The sequence below is a fragment of the Pinus tabuliformis genome, chromosome 2_2, assembly GCF_031772625.1.
Source record: "Pinus tabuliformis cultivar Carrire ecotype Pingquan chromosome 2_2, CPIR1, whole genome shotgun sequence".
Taxonomy (NCBI): domain Eukaryota; kingdom Viridiplantae; phylum Streptophyta; class Pinopsida; order Pinales; family Pinaceae; genus Pinus; species Pinus tabuliformis.
In genome coordinates, this window is record NC_142300.1 from 270180462 (window position 1) to 270206547 (window position 26086).

Genomic DNA, 26086 nt, shown 5'->3' on the forward strand with positions numbered 1-26086 from the left:
AGTTTTGGACTTTTGAAGTGTTGCATGTATTACATGTGCCATGTATGATGAATGAATGTTCCTAGAGGTTTAATTTCATTGAATTTAGCTTGATAAGTCATCAATTCTTGTACATCAAAGTATAAAATCCATTGGTAACTGCTCTCATGCCCTAATTTGTCATTTGAAGTTGCTTAAAGGTCTCCTAGATCGGGTTAAGTCTCTCTCCAAATCACAAAATCACCTTGACTCCATCTCTCCCAAAGGCAAGGCACTAATCTAACCATTGGTGATCACCTAAAAGAATATTTTTCTTACATTTTCTTCTCCTTCTAAGACTAATCCTGGTAGGCCACCTAGGGCACCAAGCAAATTTCTTTGTAGCCATCCAAAGCCCTTGATTTTTCGTCCACTACTGTGTTGAGGTCTTCTCTAGAGGTCTTCCAAGTTTGAGGCAAATCCGATAGTGGAATATCGAGATAGAGCAAGCCCTAGCCATAAGATCAATTCTTTCCCTAGGTTGATTTGGGTTAGTGTCCTCACTTGGATCATTGCATCCAAATCTCAGAAGAAAAGTAGTCCTTTGATCCTATTCTCTTCCCTAATAAGGTCAAGCCACTCTTTGGTTGATCAACTCCATACCCTTGATCTAGTTTGGGCCCACTTGGGTTCTTTGTGGTCTCATAACTCTCTAACTCAAATTCCACAATGATTACTTAGAATCCATTTCTCCTCAAGGATGCTTAAGTTTGGAAGCCCCTTGTCAAGGCATATCCTCCAAACCTATTCTCAAGTGTCCTCTTAACCCTTCCTAAAGACCCTATCACCTTGTTTCTCAAGCAAGCTATTTAAATAAGTCTCTCTTGTCAATAGGCTCTAGGAATCACTCTCCATCCATTCATCCTGGTAATTGCTCTTATCGGGTCTCCTCCCATCTGTGAAAGTCCGTAAAGAGCAGGGAGCCATAACTAAGGTGACAATAGGCTATCGCTCCATTGTTGCCACTTGACCTAGTAGTTTCTCTATAGGATCCCCTCCTAGGACCCTTGCTAGTTTGAGCGATAATAGGTACAATAATCATTAATGCATCTAAGTGAACCAAGCTTACTAATCGAGGGCAAATTGACACTTCATATGGGGCTTCCCTTCCAAATTTGGGTTTTGATCACATAATAGTGTTATCTCCCTAGGTGCGAGTGGACAATGGACGATCCTATTAGTTGTTCCCGACCCCTAAGAGGAAAGACATGTCCTTGGTACATCCCTCAATCAATAGGTATCATGTGAATAAAGATGGAAAGGAGGAGACAAAGGGTCTCAGGGCCATATGCCATGGTCAAAGGGGTAAAAATGATGAGGAAATCCACATTCTTGATATACAAATGTGAGGAGGGAGCAATCGTGGATGCATGAGTTACCTCGGCCTTTGTTTTTACACTCCTCTTATTCCCTTTTCCTTTTTCCTGATTTTTTCTCTGTATTACTTCCCCGAGCTCTAGGAAATAAGAGCACGCTTTGAATGATGTGTAGGAGTGGTTAACCCCTTAGTGATGGAGTATTTCATCGCCCACCAGGGGTTATACATGCAAGGGTTCCTTTCCATGATGTGGTAGGGCAACATTGTGCCCAGGAACTGGGTGATGGCCATAATGATAAGGGGTAGAGCTCATGCTTGACTTTTTCCCATGTGCTAATGTTAATGTCTCAACCATCTTTTGTAATGTACGAAGGGAAGTGAAAAGTATGGAATGGGAAAACGTGACCACACTACTAAATTGAGGTTTCCCAAGTAGTTCCCTTCTTAAAGCCACCGACCATTAGGGGAGGTCCCACTGGACAAAGATTGAAGATTAACCCCCATTTAAGGTGAGGGAACAAAACCACGGTCAAAACCCTTCTTTTTCCAGGTCACCCAATAATCCATGCCAAATGCCCAAATGGAAAGACAGGCATAAGCACCTAATTGCACAATGAATAATATACCTTTTGGATCGGATTTCCCACCTTCTAACATGTGCTCTTGACAAATGGGCAAGGAAGCATATGGTTGATGCAGGTGGCGGAGATAAAAATGGCACATCACATCTGCTACAAGGTGGTTGTCAGGGGTTGTTGGTTGTCGGTTGGAAGCAAATGATTAGGAGAAAAATTCTCCTAGGGGTACCAAATTTTGGTGGGTTACAAGACTTACACCTCTTTCTGGTCTTACAATAGTATTATCTATGAAAAAACTGTAGGGTACCTTCTGGGAGGTAACATACCCAAAATCTATTTAGAAACAAGTCTCTCTTTCCACCACCACATTAAAATATAAACTTTATTCATTGATTTTCTATTTTAAAAAACTAAAATATATCTTAAAACATCACAAATCATATTGTTTCCTAAGTCTAAAACTCATTTCCAACAATCAAAATAATTTGGATTTAGTGTCTATTAGGGATTTCCCCCTTATGCCAGAGAAGAGTCAACCTAAACAAAGTGAAGGTCCTACTGTGGTGACAATGGTCTACCCCTTTTTACTACCCCTAGGATTTTACTTGTTTTGGGGACTTCATCACATAAAGTAAAGGTGCCAGTAACATGGCCTATGGCCATCTCTGCATTAAACTCGTGGTTCGATCGATTTCCCTACCTTGACTTATGGACAAAAATATGGTCGAGATTTTTTTATTTGCAAGTATGACAACCAAATTTGGCTCACCAATTAAGTATCCAAAACACTTGGACAATAAACATATCCATTTAGAATAAATAAATAATATATAAATGTATGGGTAAAAATGATTTGATATTGATATGTTATACAAATGATGGCCCTGTTTTATATATATATAGAGAGAGAGAGAGAGATAGGTGAGAGTGCAATTTAAGATGTACTTGTATTAAAAAATAATGCAATTTAAGATGTCCAAAGTGTGAAAGATTATTTAGTTCAGAAGAACATCAAGGCAATGAGCAGATGCAAAAAAAACGATTAAAAAAAGAAATCGCAAAACTTCAACAAAAGAAAGAAGCATCAGAAAAGAAATATAAAGATCTCAAAGATCGGTTTTGTTAGCACTTGAAATTTCACCTCAAGCTGAGAAAGGTAAACCTCTAGGCAACATCAAACCATTTAGCCTCGTAGCTAGCCCTACGGGGCAGGAGAAGGCTCTCTCCGGTCTATCTCGGTAAAATCTTCAATAGATGAGATGACCAATAAGGTAACACTGATATTAGGCTAGTAAACTGATCAAAGAGGTTGATTTGGGGTTTTTTGGGTTTTTGGTGGCAAATTGAGGAGAGGGTTTTTTTTGGGTGCAGGGATTGGACACAGTTTCTGCAGGGGGTTCCTTGGGGCGAGGTAGGAGACAGTGATGATGCCTTTAACTGAGGTGGATGGTCAAGAATGAAAGATGAAGAGCTAAAGAGAGCAAACAATAACTTTGAATTCTCTTTAGACAGAAGAAAACATTGAAATTAAACAAACTTAAAAGCAGAGCATGGCAGGCATGAATTCTTACTTTATCACTTCATTTGTTTAATGTGCAGAAGTAAAAGAAAGGAAATGAATCACATAACAAGCTTACAAGTACATTGAGAAACACACCATCAACACATGAGTCCACAAGAATCCCAAAGAGGACTGCAAAACCCTGGTCTTCCTTAGCCAAAAATTGCAGAGATACAGTCAATAATACAATGAAAGCTTCTCCCTCAAGAGTCCAACCATGAAAATGAGCAAGAAAGTACATAATATAGATGATCTAACCTCTTTCCCTGCCTCCATGGGTCGATCTCACTATCCTAGGAGCTGTTTCAACCACTTCTAAACTAAGCACTACAAACTAGGCAGTCAAAACAACTTGCCTCTATAAACTTGGAAACCAATTCATTCATTTAATATTTACCCTTTTCATGAATGAATGTTCTAGAAGTGTTACATAAGAGTAAAAGTGTCTAAAAAGTACAATAATTACATCAAAGAGAATCACATTTCATCTCAAAAAGTCAAACTGAGTCAAATCTGCGTTTTCTGGGTTGTACAGTGCATTTCTGGACAAAACTGCCTGACAGGTCGCGCGCCCCTGCCTGACGGGTCGCGCGCCTTTGGAGCCATGTTTGGGGCACTTGCAGGTGGCCAAATTGAGCAAAAGTGGGCTTGTTGGAAAGGTCTGTGAGTCTACTTTCCAACCCAACTGGAATTTCTGAATTTGGAGTTCATTCCCCCTGTCAAAACTCAAATCTCCCAAGACTGCTTTCTGCAATTCAAAAAAGTGGCAGAAAGTCAATTTTTGCATGTATTTTGACTTTCTGGAGGCCTAAAACTTCACCAAATCTCAAGTCCATCCATGAGCATATGTAACTTTGCATGACAAATCTGGAAATGCTGAGTTTTGGTCAAAAGGAGTTGCCCTGATGTAGGGTCGCGCGGGGGGTGAGACCCGTTAATGGGAAAAACCTGCAAATTGCCAAAAAATGCCAAAATTCACCCAAAATTCTCAAAATTTCTTGGGATTTGTGCTGTGGCTGGGCTATTTAGTGCCTTGATCCTTGAGTGAAGCCTCAGCAAAGATACGGAGGGGCTTTGGCCTCTTTCTCCTTTTCAGTGCCTCGGTCAACTGCCTTTGAAACATTTTCATCTTTGCCTTGCACACATGCATTCTTGCCCAGTAATGGTTCTTCATGTTCCTTAGCAATCTCTTCTCTTGGTTGGCCTTAGCCAACAGCCTCTCCAAGTGTGCATTGACCCGGATGAGCATGGACTCCCTCTCAGCAGGCAATAAGTCATCGGGCCTCCTTCTGTTCAAGTTTCGGTCTCCTCTAATCCTCCATAGCTCATCAAGGACTTTCTCATCCTCCAACTGTTTGTTGCGCTGCTCCAGGTATGAGATTGTCCATTGTGCTCCCTCTAACTTCCTCTGCAAGGCATCATTTTCAGCTCTGAGATGCTGAATGATCTCCTTTGCCTCTTGGCTAGGAGAACTGGTCTCAAGATCCACAAGCTCAATATCTGGAACTCCTGATGGCCCCTCATGACTCATGGGCTGCTTGCCCCTCCCTGGTACCTGTGCTGGTGAAGAAAGCGAGGCCCCTTCCACCTGATGTGGAGATAACACTCGCTGAGCTGATGACGAAGGCGAGACCCCTTCCACCTGCTGTGGAGATAGTACTCGTCGAGCTGCTGCAAATAAGGCCCTTGGGCCTTTCTGATAGGTAATCAGAGGTGAGGAGCTGACATGTCTAGTGACAGGGATGTCATGCTGCTGAGATGGTCCTCCCTCCTCGTGAACAACCTCGGGATGTGGCGAGGGTGGTGCTGTGAAAAACTCCCGAGAGATGAACTCCTCCCATGAGATACCCGGCTGAGTCAACTGATGCAATACTACAAGCTGAATCAAACCATAATGGTATAGGCTCCTATACTGTTGTGCCGGGCTCTTCCTCTGTAACATGGGCACCATCCTCTGAATGTTCTGATAGAAGAAAACCGGGATGTTCATCATCCTCACTCGAGTGAAGTGCATCATGAGGCGAATATGATATGAATATACCTGTGAAAATCTGCCCTCACAGGTAAAATAGTGCATAATGAGCCTCATCATGGGAGCATACTCGCTCCTGAGAAACCTGAACGGAAACACACCTGCCAAATGTCTCATGAATGGTGGCCGGACAAAAGGCTCAAAATGAACATAATCTAGCACCTTGCGCTTGTTCCACACCTCCCCAACATTAGGTATCCCTGTGGCATGTGAGATCACCTCAGGTGTCAATGTAAAGTTTACCCCTGCAAGGTTGACATGTCCATCATGCAAGTGTAAGACAAATAGGCGAGCCAACTCTCTATGGTGCTGAATCCGTGAGATCCTCTCACAAAACTCATAGCAAGACATATACTGAAAACATGTGACTGCCATAGGACAAGCCTGTAACTCTGCTAAAGAAGTGGGCTCCTCTCTCTTATGATGTCCACCCTTACCACCCTTATGAGGCCTCCTCTGTACCTCAATCTCTGAAGCTGATGACTGGTCATCACTTTGCTCATAGGTTTCGGTTTCTGACATGTTTAAAAGAGCAAAGTGGACAAAATGTACTGCTGCTTCTGCTTTATAAAATGCTGATTTCTATGCTGTTTCAAGGGGACAAGGACATGAGGGAAATGTTAGGGGAGGGACCTTTTTACAAGGAATTGGGAATATATGAATATAACAGGGAATTTAAGGAAAACATTGCAAACAATTATTGCATATAGGAATACATGTTTATAATCAAGAATATTGGGAAATCATTTGCAAAAATCACTGCATATGGGAATACATGTATAGAAAGTGAACATATGGGAATATGAATACATGCATTAACAGGGGAAGATAGGGAAACATATTTACAAAACTCTTTACATATTCACCAACAAATTCTTGTGTTTACACATGCATATGGTGCAGCAAGATTAGGGTTTGAGTTTTTTGATGCTTTGGGAGAGGGGTAGGGTTTGCATTTTTAGTGATTAGGGAGAAGGGAGGGTTTGCATTTTATTTATAAAATAGTATGGGAAAATACAAATGTGAGTGGAAAGGGGAAGGAGGGAAACAATTACAAAGGGAAAAAACCTTGAAACAACACAAACCCTAGCACATTTTAACCATTAATATTGCAATCATATGAAGCCTCTTCCACTTGCACAATTTGATTCTTAAACACAAGCATGAGGGCCTTCAATCATAACCAACAACCAAATTGAAGTGTAGAGGGCCTACCTCAAACAACTTGAAGATTTGGAGGGAGTTTGAGCGATTTTGAGTTGAGTTTGCAGGGGAAACGTTGACGGGTCGCGCGCCTTACCCAACGGGTCGCGCCCGTTACAAAACAACACTGCTAGATGCTCGCTGACGGGTCGCGCGCACCTGACGGGTCGCGCGCCTGTCTTGAGCCCGAATTTGACCAGATTTTGCCCAAAGCTCTTGGATACTTGCTCACTCGCACTAGAGGCTGAGTTATTCGACTAGAGGTTGTACAGGGACTGCACAGGAAGCTTCAGAGTAGCAGATCGATTTAGCTGAGCAGGGGATCAATTCAGCGTCCAGAGACCAGGGAAATTTTCTAGAGGGACAGAGGATCACTTCCAGCAGCAGCAGCAGGTAGGACGTCAGACTTAGAGGCAGATTCCAGGAGTGTGAGTTACAGGTTGCACAGCATCTACGCAGAGGATTGCGCAAGGGTTTTGGACGACCAATTTTTTGAGTGGTGTTGTGACATGATTGCTAGTGGGGGAGGGAGAAATTCCCTCAATAATATTGCCAGATTTTATTTCTAAGGATTGCGAAGTTTTGACATCCAGATGTACTTAGATTTTCACTGTCGCATAATAATAGAACCCTCATCTTCTGCACCAGTTTTCCCGCATTGGGTTTTTACGGGGACAATTGTCCAAAAATAACGGTGTCATATTTTTGTATGTGTGCTCTATATTTCTCAGTTCTTGCATTTTATTTTCCACAGCATTTTTATGGCGAAGAAATTGCAGTATGATTAATTTATTATTTTGTCGTAACAAAACAAACTGCATAATTAATCCAGTTAGAAGAATTAAGTTCCAGTAGCTGCATTTTCAAAGAATTTCACAATGTTCGCTTTTATGAGTTGTCTAGCTATAAAATATGTCATTGTAGCAGCTAAAAACTACATAGAAAAGATTAGTAGCACCAAATCACTGAAACTATGTTGTGTAACCAATGGATTAGGTCTACACAAAAAAACAGACAAAATATGGCATTATTTTATTACTTGGATCACTGGTTAAGGGGTTATGACTCAAAACCAGTGTGGAAAAAGTCTGCAAAAAATCCCGATTTAATACTAAAAATGCGATTTTTTATACTAAACGATTTAATCCCCCGACTTTTTGGCGACTTTTTCAGAAAGGAAAAAATCGTGATTTAATTGTTATACTCCCGATTTAATCGGGTGTCAACCCAAAAAGTTTTCCTCCCTCCCAGGCCGCGGATAAAGAGGACGCAAAGGCGAAAATGATATAATTTTCTCCTGTTTAATCTTAAGGCAGAGAGTGGAATCTTTCAAACATAGCCCTAGAAATTTGGTGATAACGTTGTGTTGTGCAATTTGTTTTGTTGTTGAATCTTAATTTCGAGCATTATAGTTGGTTGGTGTTACTGAGAAAATTAATTGCTTGGTTGTTATATTCTGTTGAATGTTGAAACATATACGGTTATTATTGGTTTGCTCTTGCTGGATGTTATGTCTGCAAAACAATAGGGATCTATATGAGATGTGCAAAAAAATACAAAGAAGAGACATTAGCCAAAGGCTAAGCTATCAGAAGGCTGCTATAAGAAACTGAGAAGACTATGAAAAAAAAGTGCATACCTACCTCGACGAGCATGATTGTGAGACATAAGAGAAAGAGGACAAGGAGTATCCAGACTAGCAAGCAAGGAAGTGTAAATAGCTGATGAACATTCCCAAGAATCAACACTGTTATGATCATATTTTTTGTGGATAATGTTGAAAAACATTGGTGATAAAATGCACTTAGAATGCAGACTACAAGAGTGTAACATCCTTTTAGTGATCGAATTCACATGTAAAGAATGACATTGTAGTAAAACACTGAAAACGCCTCTAAACTATGACTTCGAATCTAGATGTTAAAAAAAATAAAAATAAAAATGAATAATTTTGTGTTTTTTTTTTAATTTGCCGACTTTTTCAAAAAACTCCCGACTTTAACAAGTTTTTCAACTTTTGGACCCTTGCCGAATTAATCCCGACTTCGACTTTTTCCACATTGCTCAAAACAGCATGTCCTGTGTAGCATATCGCAAAATCTGCAAAAAGCACAGGGACAGCAATCTGATTTGGTTATGATAGCCACCCTACAAGAGCCATAGCATTTCCAGATGATTACTCTAGCAGCGGAGAATGTATGAGGATGAATATAGAGGCTTTTGGGCCTCCCCTCAACCAAAAGGTGACTGAAAAGTGAATTTCCAGCTAGCTAGAAATTACTTTTCAGACTCTAGGTGAAAACACTCTTGGTTTGCACATCCAAAAACTTTCAGAATTAATATTAACACTAAAGTATGGCTGCAAATGATGGAAACTTACTCTAAATATGAAAAATAACGATTATTTAACACTATAAAGTAAATAGCAAGGTTCTAGGTCGGTTTTACTTGGAGGGCTAAAAACCATGTTGCAAATTACAAATCCCACTTGGTACAGCCTTGAAAATTTCAAATCTGCATTGCCAAAGGCTAGAAACAAGTGTAAATACTAAAAATATCTTGAAAATAAACCTTGTACCTTTTCTTGGTAAGATCTAGAAATTAATTATGTTTTCCCCAAGATATAAGCTTGCTAATAGGATAGAACAATAAAAACCAGCAAGCAATAGAACCCTAAACTAATTGCAGAAAAAAATAGAGTTTTTTTTTTAAATAATAGTGGTTGTTGTGTAATACCTGTGTCATATGCCTCACCTTTGCCACAATGTGAAGTCAATATTCCCTTAAGTCGATATAGCTGGTTTATTTCAAGGGAGGGAGTTTGGTACAAAATGGAAATCGCCCCCACTATAGCTTAATCCTCTTGATGACTTTCAAATCTACTTAGGAGAGGCCTATCCTCAAAGTGGCATCACCAACCTTCAATCTTTGTGTGTGGTAAAATACAAAATCCCAAAACAAGTTGAAGCTCCCTCAAGAGACGACTCAAATCCTTGGATCAATCTGCCTGCAAAACCAAGAAAACCCAAGTGGGGTTGCTCCCTAATTGCCTCTATCCACATGGCTAGGTAGCCCCTCAATGGCAAAAATCATTAGTCTTAGCATAATCTTATTTTTAGTCAAGAAGAATCAGATTTAATTAGCCCAAAAACAATATATCAATAAAGACAATAATTATCCCACACAATGCAGAAATAAAATTTACACAAGGGTTTGCAAAATGTCAGTTCTGAATTTTCTATTATGATAGCACTTATCTCAATTAACGACAACACAATGAGGGGAGGCTAGCCTTTTATGGAACAATTTGCAATAGCTAGATAATGGCTAGATTTGACTCCACCTCAAAATTACTAGTCATCCACGAGTTTGGAGACTTAATAGTTTTTTCATAAAATATTACAAATAATTTTTAATTCACCCATTAGGGCATCGACTTGGACAAATTTCCACAATCTAGCTCAAAATTCCCTTTGCTCATGGTCCATGATGGTCAATAGTCAAAATAGGAAACAATAGCAGAACATTCACTTGGTCACCCTTGAAAAATTCAACTTGGTCCCTTGGAGGAGAAATTCATCTTCTAACGACTAATTTCTTGGTTCATTTCTCAACTAATTGGCCCACAACAACTAGTTCACCCTCGAATGGCTAGTTGACTTCATCAATGACAATTTTTTCCCTGACTTTTCGCTTTAGAAATTCGATTTAGCCACATGGAAGTTGGATCTCCAATGCCCTTGACTTTTTGACAATTCTGACACATGGGTATACTAAAACCAACCTGGATGTGAAATAAGTATCTCTTGGAATCTTCATATCTTTCCTAGGATTGCCACATTATCAGCTACATGTCATGTCATCATGCCTTGTCCTGAAACTCTAATGCCCTTGGGAATTTGGAGAAACTAAGGCATGGGTTTTGTTCCTCTCATTTTGTAGACCAATTTTGACATATTTGATGCCCAATTCTATCAAGATTTGCTCCTATTATGCCTCCAAGAAATCTATGTTACCACATCATCACGCCCAAGTGGATCTCTAACACCCTTGAGGATTTGCAAAATTTGAAACATGTTTTTTGTACCTCTCATTGAGCAGACCACTTTTGATGTATGTAAGTCACAAACAACCCAATGTTGCCTCTATTATATCACCTAAAAAATTGTTTTGACCTACGAACCAAGTTTGACCAAGTTGTAACTAGCCACTACCTTCTATGATTGGAAAATTTTGGTGTGGCATGGATTTGTCTCTTCAAAATAAAAATTTTGGAGACCAAGTTGATATTTTGACCACCGACACCACTTTGCACTAGGAATCATAAACTACCTTGAGAAACGTGAAAATTTGTCAAATGAGACTGCAATGCTTTGAGAGTTGTCAAGAGGAATATTGTACCAAATCCAAGGTTTTTCTTTTAAATAATAGTGGTTTTTGTGTAATACTTGTGTCGTATGCCTCACCTTTGCCGCAATGTGAAGTCAATATTCCCTTAAGTCGATATAGCTGGTTTATTTCAAGGGAGGGAGTTTGGTACAAAATGGAAATCGCCCCCACTATAGCTTAATCCTCTTGATGACTTTCAAATCTACTTAGGAGAGGCCTATCCTCAAAGTGGCATCACCAACCTTCAATCTTTGTGTGGTAAACTACAAAATCCCAAAACAAGTTGAAGCTCCCTCAAGAGACGATTCAAATCCTTGGATCAATCTAACTGCAAAACCAAGAAAACCCAAGTGGGGTTGCTTCCTAATTGCCTCTATCCACATGGCTAGGTAGCCCCTCAATGGAAAAAATCATTAGTATTAGCATAATCTTATTTTTAATCAAGAAGAATCAGATTTAATTAGCCCAAAAACAATATATCAATAAAGACAATAATCATCCCACACAATGCAGAAATAAAATTTACACAAGGGTTTGCAAAAATGTCAGCTTTGAATTTCTATTATGATAGCACTTATCTCAATTAACAACAACACAATGAGGGGAGGCTAGCCTTTTATGGAACAATTTGCAATAGCAAGATAATTGCTAGCTAATGGCTAGATTTGACTCCACCTCAAAATTACTAGTCATCCACGAGTTGGAGACTTAATAGTTTTTTCATAAAATATTACAAATAATTTTTAATTCACCCATTAGGGTGTCGACTTGGACAAATTTCCACAATCTAGCTCAAAATTCCTTTTGCTCATGCTCATGACGGTCAATAGTCAAAATAGGAAACAATAGCAGAACATTCACTTGGTCACCCTTGAAAAATTCAACTTGGTCCCTTGGAGGAGAAAGTCATCTTCTAACGACTAATTTCTTGGTTCATTTCTCAACTAATTGGCCCACAACAACTAGATACACCCTCTAATGGCTAGTTGACTTCACTAATGGCAATTTTTGACCTGACTTTTCGCTTTAGAAATTAGATTTAGCCACATGGAAGTTGGATCTCCAATGCCCTTGACTTTTTGACAATTCTGACACCTGGGTATACTAAAACCAACCTGGATGTGAAATAAGTATCTCTTGGAATCTTCATATCTTGCCTAGGATAGCCACATTATCAGCTACATGCCATGTCATCGTGCCTTGTCCCAAAACTCTAATGCCCTTGGGAATTTGGAGAAACTAAGGCATGGGTTTTGTTCCTCTCATTTTGTAGACCAATTTTGACATATTTCGTGTCCAATTCTATCAAGATTTGCTCCTATTATGCCTCCAAGAAATCTATGTTACCACATCATCATGCCCAAGTGGATGATCTCTAACACCCTTGAGGATTTGCAAAATTTGAAACATGGGTTTTGTTCCTCTCATTGAGTAGACCACTTTTGATGTATGTAAGTCACAAACAACCCAATGTTGCCTCTATTATATCACCTAAAAAATTGTTGTGACCTACGAACCAAGTTGGACCAAGTCATAACTAGCCACTGCCTTCTCTACTTAAAAAATTTTGGTGGCATCGATTTGTCCCTTCAAACTAAAAATTTTGAGACCAAGTTGACATTTTGACCACCGAGACCACTTTGCACTAGGAATCGTAAACTACCTTGAGAAACATGAAAATTTGTCAAATGAGACTGCAATGCTTTGAGAGTTGTCAAGAGGAATATTGTACCAAATCCAAGGTCACTTATAGACTCAATAGACCTTAACCATGTGGAATGACATAGGTCCACCTTGACGTAGGTTGGATTGGCCGACACACTGATGATCACCCCTACAAATGCAAGTTCCCATAAAGCCATGATTCCACAAGTGAGATCGCCTAAGTCCCTCCAATCATGTATAGTACGAGAGTAACTTGAAGTTAGATTTCAAGGGACCAACCACAATCCAACCAAGACAACAAAATAAAGACTCAATGACAAAGGCACAAATCTAGGATATCTAATGCAACACCTCACATGTTCTTTACATCGCTTTTGACTTGTGACCTTGGCCTTACAATGGTGATGAAAAATGTTGCACTGATATATGTGTACCCCTGCTGACATGCAGGGTAACACGACCTGACATAGTTCAGAAACTAGCAATGTGTATGAAGTCCATTTTGCAATGAAATTTACGCAGTTAATCATTTCCATAGATCCAAAAATACTAATATTTGGCAACTAACAAGGCATATGTTACAACAAAACCTCCTTTGTGCAAAACAAATGAAGTTTTGTCAGCGAATGTTCCACTGCAAAAAGCCCCATGCTTAAATGAAAAGAGTGAAGGGAGCTCTAATTGAATAGTTTATATGGTATAATACTTGCTAAGATTTTGCAAATGGGGTAGCAAGCTAAGTGGGCTTGATTGTGGGGAAAACTCCACAGTTAAGCACGCATGAGCCAAAGGAGTCTTTGGATGGGGACCTCCAGAGAAGCCCTGTTTACTGGGTGCAAACCTTGCAGGTTATAATTGATGCTATGTGATTTATTTCGCTAGTACCAATCCCACTTCTTCACCTCTGTGAGCATCACCCAATGCAATGAGTGCTATGTGAACTATTCAAAATCATGAGAAATTTGGTCAGTTGAGAGCAACACTCAGCCCCAACACTAAGCCATAAGCCACAAGCCTGCTAATCAAGATAGTATAATTAAAAGATTTATAGAAATGGATAAATCAACAATAAATACCATACTAATTAAGTATTACACACAAACAAGACCTTTTATTATATGGCAATTCAATGCATATTTATACATCATGTACTACTGTAATCATCACATTGTTGTACATCTTGCACAAGTATATCTTATTACACAAGTCTATAATGCATGGACATCCTTCACAACAAGGTTCATGAAGACACTGTTCACGTCCTTCTAATTAGGACTTCCAAATAAGGATTTCCTAATGAAAACTATACAATGAGGATCCCATATAATGACCTCACAACATAACTCACAACTCATGAAGTTTTCATCAATGTAGTTGGAACCCGTCAATCCAAACCATAATCAACAGATCCAAACCAGTTCACACTAGAGAGGGGTGTAACCAATTGTTGAACCAGACCAATAGTTCAATCCTGTCCCAAAGAGACTGGTTTTAATTTGGAATGACCCTCAAACACTGGATTCCACCTGCATGCCAACATGCCTAAAAACTCAAAAAAATCAAGCAAACATACAGGAAAAATGACCTCACATGCTATATACATGAAAAAACTTTAGATATTTGGTTTTTAGTGTTTGGATATATATATGCACACACGTGTCACATACGCACACAGTTGACCACTTCTTCAACCCAACTTCCCAGCTAAGATCATACATCTAAGGTCAGTAAAAAGGTGGGAGCAACGAGGCATCTCCTAAAACAACACCAAATGAAAAACGATAATAAGATCTAAGAAGGGGCAAGAGACTAGCCACTAAAAGAGTAAAAAGAGGTTGTAGAACACAATCACATCCCAGAACTGTTTTCCCCAAAACATTTTTGCAGGGCAGTATCATCATGACACATTATCATAGAGATTTCATATTTATTCTCCGTATAAGAAAAGATATCATTGACGGCAAAGACCTATGATATAGCATGGGTACAGTGCTATACCGGCTCCACAAGTAATGGCAAGATATCATGGGCTGCCCCAATGGAGGAAAGCACAGCGGCAAGTATGTTAGGTGCATGAGGATAGAGGGTTACATGACGTAGTTGACGACATAATGAATCTATTATATAATCTGCATTTGCCACCACCAAATCTTTTACCTGCTTGCAAGAGGAAACGATAATCAGGTGCAAATAAGTAAATATAAAAACGTAAGGAAAACTACATAAAACATGAAATACCCACCGATAGATAACCAGCAGATTCAGATAACATTCTCAAAGCAACATCTGCAGCACTACAGATGTGATAATTTGAACAGGTAAGCTTCTCCAACAATAGGTAAAGGGAAGAATATAAGAACCCACTGGTTTCAAAAGATGTGTCAAGTGATATTCCAAATACACCAAATCCTTCTAGTATAACCTGTATGAATGACATGAATACTTATAATATCAGAGTTAATTGAGGCAAGGGGAAAACAAAGCATTGCTTCAAGCATATCAATATACAGAAAATTGTTTCATTGCAGAGACAGGCTATTTTCAATGAAACAAAATCTGGGAAGCCAGAACATAAAAAATGTACCTGTTGTAGCATTGAGGTGTCATGGAAAAAATGCCAAGGCAATTGTTGATTGGTAGAACCCTGTCTCAAGCCAGGTGAGGAAAAATCTATTGGAAGATCCCAAATTTCAGAAGAAAGGTATTCATGCAATATGATACCCACACACTCAATAACATGCTGATTCATGCCTGTTCCTTGGTCCATTTCCCATTTTTGTAAAGGATGCGGAATGTGTTTTGATGAGTTATTCTTTAGATCAGACATGCTCTTATCTGATGTTACTGCCATTCTTCCCATACTCCTTTCTTGGGGTCCGTTGGTGCTCTTAAAGAAGCTAAAGTATGTGTCTGTCGACCTGTTTGATGCACCATAAATCATTTCATTTAAAACACAAACTGCTGTACCTGCGGCACGCAGAACCTGACCTGATTCAGGTCTGTCATACCATGTACACCAATCTTCACCTCTGTAATCTTTTAAGCGCAACTCAGAAATGGTGTGACGAAGAGATTCCAAAGGTATCTCTATCAGAATAGACAAAGATAATGTATCTGTGCAACCTAACCATGAAGAACATGGATTAAAACATGGGAAAGTGAATAATGGCAAATTTGCAATCAAAACAAACACTTCCGTTAAAAGAAAAATCTACAAACAGAAAGCTGAGTACCATACCGGAAACAGCAGATAGAGCAGCGAGCCTTAATATGGCCGCAAGCAATTCATAAAGTTTATGACCACCAGCATGGGTAAACCAAGGAGGCATATGGGGGAGCCGACCATTTAGAGTCAAATCCATCAAGTGTTTTCCCAATTCTGGCCTTTCTGAGTGAAGAATTTGAATGCCTGAACTGTTAACAGATGATTTTGATTGAGAATCCCTATATTCCTTTGTAGTAATGTCAGAGCTGAGCTCTGAGATTGCAGGTAAATACCCTACAGATTGTATTTTATGATGCACTAGCTGGTCTATAGGGCCTGTAAATGCTGAGGTATGGCTCAAGGACTGTCTCATAACCTCCAAAAAATGACTTACTGCAGCCTGCATGAATTCAGAGGCAAAGCTAATTAAAATATTGTGTTTTAAAGCAGATAATCATAAAACATTAATCAAACCTACATCACAAAACATCAAATCGCGATAAGCAATGTTCATTATTCATGGAAATTGAGAACTGAGTGTAAAACTCACTGCCAAGCAATGTTCATTATTCATGGAAATTTGAGAACTGAGTGTAAAACTCACTGCCAATCACACTGCAATTATTACTTGTCTGAAGTGTTAGAGCTATTTAGTGAATAATGATCATCTAGATTATGGAGTTGGGCATATTAATAAATTTACTTTTGACTTAGTATAACTCATGCTTAGTGTTTGTATTAATGAGTTAAATAACATTTTAGTAATTTTAAGGCACGTGTGCCTAAGGACTATAACATAGGGTTTCTGTCATTCCTTTACGCTTAAAGGATATATGCTCTCTCGATTTCACATCTAAGAAGTATCTCTCTTCCAAGTGCTTTCAAGTTCTTGGTTTCTTTGTGTTTGGTTTCTTTGTGTTCATTTTCTTTTCGTTATATGAAATTCTAAACTATAACTAACCAAACTATTTGTTCCTGTTTGATACAATTGATGCAATAAATATCTCTTATAATTACTGGCATGTACGACAATAGAAAAACATTCATCATCGTTAACCACCACTGAAATGGATGCAGAGGACATACTCTTTTAGATGGTGACTAAGAACATACTTCCTTAATAATTCATTTCTCCCATATCCCTTTCACATCTAATAATAAAGGCTGAAGAACCAAAGCATTATGCCTGTAAAAGGCAGCAAATACCTATGAATATGATAGAATTGAAAAACAGATTTGTTCTCCCCGTCTCCTTCAGACTTGCTTCTAGTTCGAGCATGCTTTGACATGTTCTTGCTATGACTTTACCTCTGCAATCATCCTGTATTTCTTACTTTTACTATGTATTTAGCTCTTTTTCTGTTGTTGAAAGCGTAGCTATAGGAGCTGCTTATCCACTCCGACTACATATTCACGGTGGATGTACCTTTTAGAACCAATGACCTACTTTTGTAGGTCATTGATTGGAGATTAATCAAATTAGCCTGCTTTATCTTAACTAGAAGATTCATAAATTAAGTATATATATATATATATATTGCGAACATAGAAATAAGATTCTGATACAAACAACTCAAACCAGACCACAAAAAGATTCCAAATGGGCTAGGAACATAAGATAATTTTATTAATGTCCACTCAATGACCACAAAAGTAGTCAATGGCACTGAAGAATACAACCAGTATGAATACAATGTGGGGTACAAGAGACTTCAATGTTGGAATTGTGGAGGAAACCACCTACAAAGGGATTGCACTCAAATATAGAAGCAGAATGACAAAAGATTATACAACGTGGAAGGGGCAATGATGATGAACGACACGGATTAGAGTATGCCTCAGATTTACGCCGCATTGGACAATCGACGAGCAGATCACCATGCCTCAGTCATTGAGATGGAAGGTAAGATCATTAATCAATCAGTTTCAATTTTAATTGATCTAGGATCTAACCTTAGTTATATTAGTCCTAAAGTTGTACAAGACTGCACTATAAAAAAAAAAGAGCATACCTTGCCATGGATGGTTTAGTTGGCCACAAGGGCAAGGAAGAAGGTGATAGAATTAGTGGAGTCGTGCCATTTAGAACTGGACGGCATGCTTACAACAACAAACCTCAACATCCTTCCGTTGGGTTCGTATGATATTGTTAATTTTTGGTATGTTCTATGCTTAAGAGCAATTTACTTCAATTTCTTTATTAGCCCAATATCAATATCCAATTTAGCAATCACATCAGCATGATAGTAAAATGCAGATAGAACATAAACATAAACAGTAGAAGACAAGCCAAGACAAGAGGACACAAGATGTGGCACCAACCAGGGACAAACCCCAATGTGGGGAAACCCTTGATCAATTCTTCTTATATTCTTCAATAGTTCAGCAGAGAGAGATAGTACAAATTTACAAATCTGATAATTTATGACAGCAGCAGAAAAACCCTAACCAAAAAAGTCAACGCTGGTCAAACAGGGCAGAATTCTTCCTCTAAGCAGCTCAGTCAAACCCAGTCAACTTTGGCCTCCAACAGCAAACCCAAACAGTCCAAAACAGCCCCAAAAAGTCCAGTCAAATGCTGGTCAACGAAAGTCAAACTGCAGCCAGATCTAGGGCAGTCAACGCTGGTCAAATGGGAGGTCAAATCACATCAATTTCAGTGCCCAGATCTGTGGCCTGCCAAGCAGAAGCTGCCACACCTAATGCGCAGTCAAAAGAAGCTCAACGCTGGTCAACGCAGCCCAAAACAGCAGCCTCTGAAATTCGGTCAAATTGGTCAACGCAGCCAAACAGAAAACGTCCTCCTTCCTTCGCATGTGCGAGAGAAAGCTACCAGATTTGCGTACCCAATCAAGTGAGGAGAGAGAGATGAGTAAAGATGAGATGATGAAAGAATGACTTGAGGTCTCCTCCTTTTATATGCAACATTAAGGATGAGCTAGGGATTAAAATGCCTGTTTTTCTTGCTGGCCGACCTTGACAATTTGTCAATAATACAAATAAATTCATATCTTCATTTTTACATGTCGGAATCGGATGATCTTTAGATCAATCCTACACCTCTCGGAGAGAGGAATCCAAGAAAAATATCAGCTGCCATAAATAAGATGACCCATGTGGAGTTTGATCCTAATTTTAACAGATATATTAATTAGTATGGACTAGCAGGCAGGCCATAGGACAAAGGTGGACTGTTACAATAAGTTGTTGTAATGCCTTGATGAGGAAGCCAAGGGAAGAACGTTGTGAGGAAAGAAGAAACCTATTTCTGTGAAATAGATCTCAACATTACAGGCAAAGAAGTGCAGTCGAAAAGGGTGTACTCTATTCATGACTCAAGTGAACATTGTAGAAAAGGACAACAAAACCGAACTTGAGAACCACCCCATCTTACAGTAGTACAGTGATGTATTTCCATATGAGATACTAGGCAATGTTGCAGGAAGCAGGGACGAAGCGGGGACGTTTTCTGGAAGCGGGGACGCGGAAGCATCATTTTCCAAAAATCTAGGAAGCGAAGCGTCTGCTATATATATATATATATATATATATATATATATATATATCTTTTGCATTTATACTCAAAACAAACATCCCAAATACCAAATTAGTTGTAGAAGACATGAAAACATGCATATTTTTGCATAAATCAAGATAGATATAACATCCATTGTACATTAATGATTAATTATTCAAGCATCAACCATTTAGATGCATCAACCATCTAGAATCTAGATTCTTCTCCTCTTGTCTAGCCTTTGCCTCTACCTCGATTGTCTAGGGATATTAGTCAACATTGCCCAATTTTGATCAAACTACCTAATTCAAGACTTAAAATATGGTAGAAAAAACTTAACATGCTTGATCGATGATTTTGACTTGATTGAAAGGTAATTTTTTGCTAAGGGCGTGCCGCGTGACAAAGGAGTTCAACAATTAACACCACCAACACTAGGGTACATATAGGGCTTGGTGCTCTTGATTAAATGCTAATCGCATACCTTCATACTTAATATAATCTAATGAAATGCCACAATCCCATTGATCCTGAATTCCTGAAAATTGTTAAGTCTGCTGAATTTTGAATAGGATATGAAATTCTATTTTCTCCATATGAAGTCCAATGAGGCTGGAACCACTCTCAAACATCCTGAGTCATTTCATGGTAATGTTAAAAATTTAAGTAAAAGGATGAAAATGAAAAATAAAGGAGAACGTCACTTTTACTTTAAGAATTTAACATTACCATGAGGAAGCATCTGCTATATTTATATTTTTTTTTGCCTTCATTCCTCACCCTAACCCAAGGTGGACCCACCCCCAACAAGCAAACTCACCTAAAATTTAAAAAAATAATTGAAAAAAAAACGATTTTCTAAACGCTTTTCCGGAAGCGTACGGGAAGCATATGCTTCCTCCTCCGAAGCGCCATGCTTCCGATGCCCGAAGCGCCGTAGGAAGCGCGTTTCGGCGCTTCAAAAGCGGCGCTTCCATACCACGCTTCCGAATTTCCAGGAAGCAGCAAAAAATTCGAAAGTGCGCTTCCGGCCAAGCTTCCTAGGCGCTTCCGTACAGGACGCACTTCGAGGCTTGGAACCGGGGGGGGGCGCTTCATGAAACATTGATACTAGGGTTGCCACCTAAAAGAAACATTGATTTCTTTGTCGAGCTAATTCCTAGTTCAGTACTAGTCTCTAAGACACCCTATCGCATGAGCACCATTGAATTGATAGAATTGAAACTGTAGCTAAAGGAGTTGTTGGATAAGGGGTACATCAGACCCAATGTGTCACTATAGGGAGCATCGATTCTGTTTGTGAAGAAGAAGGATGATACATTGCCGCTATGCATCGACTACTAGAGGTTGAATAAAGCAGCAATAAAGAATAAATATCCATTGTCAAGAATCGATGACCTATTTGACCAGCTAAGAGGAGCTACCATATTTTCAAAAATTGACTTAAGATCTGGCTATCACCAAGTCAAAATCAAGGATGAAGACATTCATAAAACAGTATTTAGAACGAGATACAAGCACTACAAGTTCATGGTGGTGCCATTCGGACTTACAAATGCACCAACCACATTTATGTGTCTCATGAATAAGTGCTCAGCCAATAACTGGACAAGTTTGTTTTAGTATTTTTGGATGATATTCTGGTCTACTAAAAGACCAGAGAGGAGCATGAAGAGCAATTAGAGGCAGTATTATACTTACTAAGGAAACACAAGTTATATCCCAAGCTCAATAAGTGTGAATTCTTTAAAACTTAGGTTCAATACTTAGGGCACGTAATCTTCACAAGAACATGTGGTTGTGGACCCCAAGAAAATCAAGGCCATCATGGAATAGCCCAACCCTAGAAATGTCACAGAAGTTAGATCAATTATGGGGCTAGCAAGATATTATCAGAGATTCACCCAAGACTTTTCAAAAATTGGACACCCAAACAGCTCTGCAGAGTAAAGGGGTAAAGTTCCAATGGACGTCAAAGTATGCAGTCAACTTCGAGCAACTCAAGTATCTGCTCACGCAAGTGCCCATCTTAAGGATTGTTGATCTCGAGAAATACTTTTTAGTTTGCACGAATGCTTGTAAGGAAGTATTGGTCAGAGTACTAATGCAGGAGGGACATGTAATTTGCTATGAATCTAGGAAGTTAAATGACCATTGTTTTCACCCTCTGCAAAATTTGTTTCCAGCTGTCAAAAGGGTGCAAAAGAGCAGAAACATTTGCAGCCATCTTCCAAGTCACGGAAGCACTCAAAGCTAAATCGGACACCCTCCATTGTGTTGACGAATCTAGGGCAATTAGGTGTAGTGTGATTCTTCTTGACTTGATAACAATTTGTGGAGTCTTTTTAATTTTCTTGTTAGCTTAATCTTCTTCTTATTATTATTAATATATGTGTGTGTACTTCATCAAACTGCTACCAAAAGCATAAGAACAAGAACACAAGATGTTGGCTCTCTGCCAAGGCCAAGGCCTCTCTTCTCTTAAGAGGAAAACCCTTCGGTAAGTTTTCTCTTATTGAAGCTTCTTATTGATCAATGCCAAACCCTAGACCATTGACTAGAATATCCTCCAAGCAAAACTCAAGTCCTTCCTCCTTTATGCACTTTGTTCCCCAGTACTTTAGTCTTCCTTCTTCCGGCACTTTGCTTCCTGGCACTTCGTCCTTCTTCCAGCAACTGATGGTAGTCCTTGTTAGGTATCTTCTATAAGAGATATTCCTCTTTATTCCTTGGTAGATTCCTTTACATATGAAGAGTGTTTTATTCTTACTCCAACCGAGCCCTTTCTTGAGATGTAGTTGCAGACTTAATATGGCAGCACTGCAACCCTAATTTCTCGCACGTGTGGGAGGTTTCCCCTATACTTTGGTTCCTTTCTCCTTTGCTTGAGAGACTCTCTTCTTCGCTTGAGTAGGAGGCCTTATAGGCCTAGGTTACTAACCCAAACCATGAGATATATGTGATTGTTATCTTGCTGCTGTAGTGACTATAGATTGTTCTCTATTTCCCACACGTGCGACTGTTTTTCACCCTAAAAACAGTCCCTTCAACTTCGGATTAGGTCTCTCCTTCTTTGCTACACTAGAGGCTCCTTCTACTTCGTCTTTCTTTACCCTTTTTCGGTCTTCCTTGCTCACTGATTTCAGAGAGGAATGCTTGACGTTATAGTGGAGTGGATAGCCTCTATATATAGAGGACTATCCCTCCTTTTAGGCCGACTTGAAGACTATTTGTAGGCCAACTTGCTACCTTTACTTCGGATGGCTTCTTTGGAGGTGTCTTTACTTTGGAGGAGACTTGACTTTGCTTGGAGGGTTATTCTTTGACTCTTATACAAACATATACAAGGAGTAACATGCCCTTAAGGTCTTCAACATTTTCTTTTGACCATTTGACTCACCTATAGCACTTTAACATGTGCTAGACCTATTTCAATGAGCAAGAAACTCATTGACATATATTAGAAAAATAATATTTCTTTTCTTGAATAAATACAAATATCAAAAGTACATTTATGAAGACCGAACCTAGTTACATTTCCTTCAACACATTGGATACTGCTCGAAATTAGCTTTCCAAATAGGATAGTGCTCGAAATTGGATAGTGCTTGGTATGTGGAAGTCCCAGAATGGACTCTGGAATCAAAAGCTAGAGCAGATTGAAGTTTCCCTTTGAAAATCAGAAAACAAGTAGAAAATGCCTGGGTGTAATATCCCAAGTCCCGACATATCGGCGATCCCACAAATCGGAAGTCCCAACATATCGGAGGTCTAGAGCATATCAGCATATCGGCAATCAACGGGTCCAAGCCATATCGGCGATCTGCAATCGGCGTTTTCAAAGTGTCCACCTTAACAAAGTTGCGACCAGTGAACATCGATATTGTTAAAGCGACAAGATTGTGCCTTCAGTGTTAAAGCATCGCAGAGGGCCTAATGCAGGTTAACAAAGGTTTCAACGTAAAACCAGAGCAGGACTCGACATCTTCTCTCTCCTCCAAACGTGGCAACATCAAATTAGTTTCGATAAGGGACACATGTTGAGCAGAGATTGGTTCCAATAAATGACGCGTGGTGGCACACGATGGGCTCCGATTAATGACACATGGCGACATATGATTGGTTTCGACGAGGGACACATGGTGAGCAGAGATTGGTTCCGATAAGGACACGAGGCAGCTGACATCAGCATGACGCGACAGTATGATGGAAACGTGTCATGCTGATTCAGCGTTTTGAGGGTCATAAGGGGCCAAAACATGGTGACATGTGTCACCACTCACAAGGCGACACGTGGCAGAGCATGACATCAGGTCGCAAATCAGCGATCGCAAGTTGAGGAATATTGCTACATCAAAGTAAAACCTCTGATTGCGATCCACCGATAAAGGAGCTTCGATCTAAGGGCTGGCCCACAGTCACGAGATGTTAAAATTGGCAACTAGGGCCAAACTCCATGTGGGTCATCTTATTTATGGCAGTTGATATTTTTCTTGGATTCCTCTCATCGATAGGTGTAGGATTGATCTAAAGATCATCCAATTCTAACATGTATTCATGGAGATATGAATTTATTTGTGTTACTCGACAATTTGTCAAGATCGGCTAGCAACCAAATTACCCTAACTTATCCTCAACGTGGCATTATAAATAAAGGAGGTCTTCAAGTCATTTTGGGACACACATCTCTTGTGATCTCTCTCCACTTGTTTGGGTTTTGGTGGAAGGAGAGATCTAAAGGAGAATATGTTTTCATAAAGGGAGGGAGATCTAGCCTTACCCTAGCCGCAGTAAGGAAGAGACTTAGCCGCAGGTAAGGGAGAGATTTGGCCGCAGTTGAAGGAGAGCTCTAGCAGCGTTAAGGAAGAGATAAATCCACAGACTTAAGGGTGCCCTAGCCGCAGTCTAAGGAGGCCTAATTAGCAGCAAGTAAGAGGCTCTATACACAATCCATGAAGGCCCTAATCCACAATCATAATTTGCCCTAGCCGCAGTCAAAGGAGGTTCCAGCCACAGCAAATGGAGGTCTCAAGCAACTGTCAAGTAGTGCCCTAAGCCACAGTAGGAGAAGCCCTTAATCCGCAACCAAGAGACCTTAGACGCAGTTAAAAGGGAGGCCTTAAACTTCAGTAAAGGAGAACCCTTAGACGCAGTCAAGGAGAGACTCTTAACCACTGCAAGAAGGGGTCTTATCACTGCATGAATAAGTTTGGAAGGGCAGCACGTTTGTTGTAGATAACAGCGTGATGAAATAAGTAGCTCATCGTATGTTTTGCTAGGTAATGAAGCCATTGTCATAAGTTGAAAAGCTAAATAGTATATGCGGATTAAATAAGTACTGACAGCTAGCCAAGTTCTTATAAGCTAGATACTTTGATGATGCTTCTGAGTTGTTCGTTGGAGGTTGATAGGCCTATCTTGCTGCTGAGCTAGGCCACGAGCCATAGCTAGTAGCAAAGGTTGTTCAAGGGTTGTCTAAGGGCTGCATTTAGGATATCAAGTCAGAATTGGATAGCATGGCAATGATGGAGTCTCACCTCAGCCTCTGAAGACCTGTATTGTTGATGCCCTAAATCCTGAAGCAGTGACAGCTAGTGCAGCAAGCAGTCAACAGTGTTTTTGGGAGCTATATTGAGTCAAGGGTTGACCATGTTTGGCTCAGTTTGATGAGCATCCTATTGGTGCCATATGAATGATCTTCAGAGGAAGATTTTGTCTAGTTTGACCAGCACTGACTTCTCTGGTCAAGGGTTTTCTACTGCTATCATAAATATCAGTTTTGTATATTTGTACTATCTCTCTCTCTCTCTCTGTTGAACTATTGAAGAATATAAGAAGAATTGATCCAGGGTTTCCCCACATTGGGGTTTGTCCCTGGCTAGTGCCACATCTTGTGTCCTCTTGTATTGGCTTGTCTTCTACTGTTTATGTATATGTTCTATCCACACTTTACTATCATGTTGATGTGATTGCTAATCTGAATATTGACATTGGGCTTATATGAAAAATTGAAATAAATTGCTCTTAGCATAAAACATACCTAAATTTAACACGAGAGGAGTCAAAGAACCAAGAGGCTAAACCAAAGGGGGCCAAGGGACATCGAAGCTCATGTATTGTAATGTTTTAAGACTAAAAGTCTCGATGCAGTGAATTTTCAATAGTATGGTAGAGAGCTTTGAAGGCGTAATGGGTCGGCAACTGAGATATTGAATGAAGGCATGGAGAAGTTGCAAATCGATATGGGCTAATCCTGTAGAAGCCCCTGCAACAAGAAACCAAGGACTACATGGGCCGCCAAAATGAATTCGACTACTTCATTGCAAGTCTTCGGAGAGTAAATGGAGGTATGGGACTCGGGAAGACTTAATGGCTCAGCATGGAGCTCCACTCAGATACACAATGAAGGACTACTAGGTCGATCTCCACTTCTACTCTGTAATAAGCAACAACAGTTGATCGCTACTAGCTCCAGAGAGTGGTGAAGTCAGGCAGTTAAGGCGAAAGCGACAGGTGAACCGACCGAGCAGTAGGGAGTCACATCATGGCAGAGACGTGGCTTGATCAAGGGCAATCCCAAGAATGTCATAGGGATATTTT

At 39.7% G+C, this 26086-nt stretch overlaps 1 protein-coding gene across 4 annotated transcripts in view; it reads right to left on the reverse strand.

Moving 5' to 3' along the window:
- The window catches only part of LOC149192347 (ARM repeat superfamily protein), a 336187-nt gene that overhangs the window by 147939 nt on the left and 162162 nt on the right, over positions 1-26086 (reverse strand). For 3 of the 4 annotated variants that reach the window (XM_089404556.1, XM_089404558.1, XM_089404559.1), the window contains exons 9-12: positions 16003-16369; positions 15349-15887; positions 15007-15186; positions 14763-14921 (exon numbers count right to left, since the gene is read on the reverse strand). In XM_089404556.1, coding sequence (XP_089260682.1) covers positions 14763-14921; positions 15007-15186; positions 15349-15887; positions 16003-16369 — 1245 coding nt within the window. The remainder of the gene's footprint in view (positions 1-14762; positions 14922-15006; positions 15187-15348; positions 15888-16002; positions 16370-26086) is intronic. The other variant, XM_089404557.1, reaches the window with a different exon arrangement.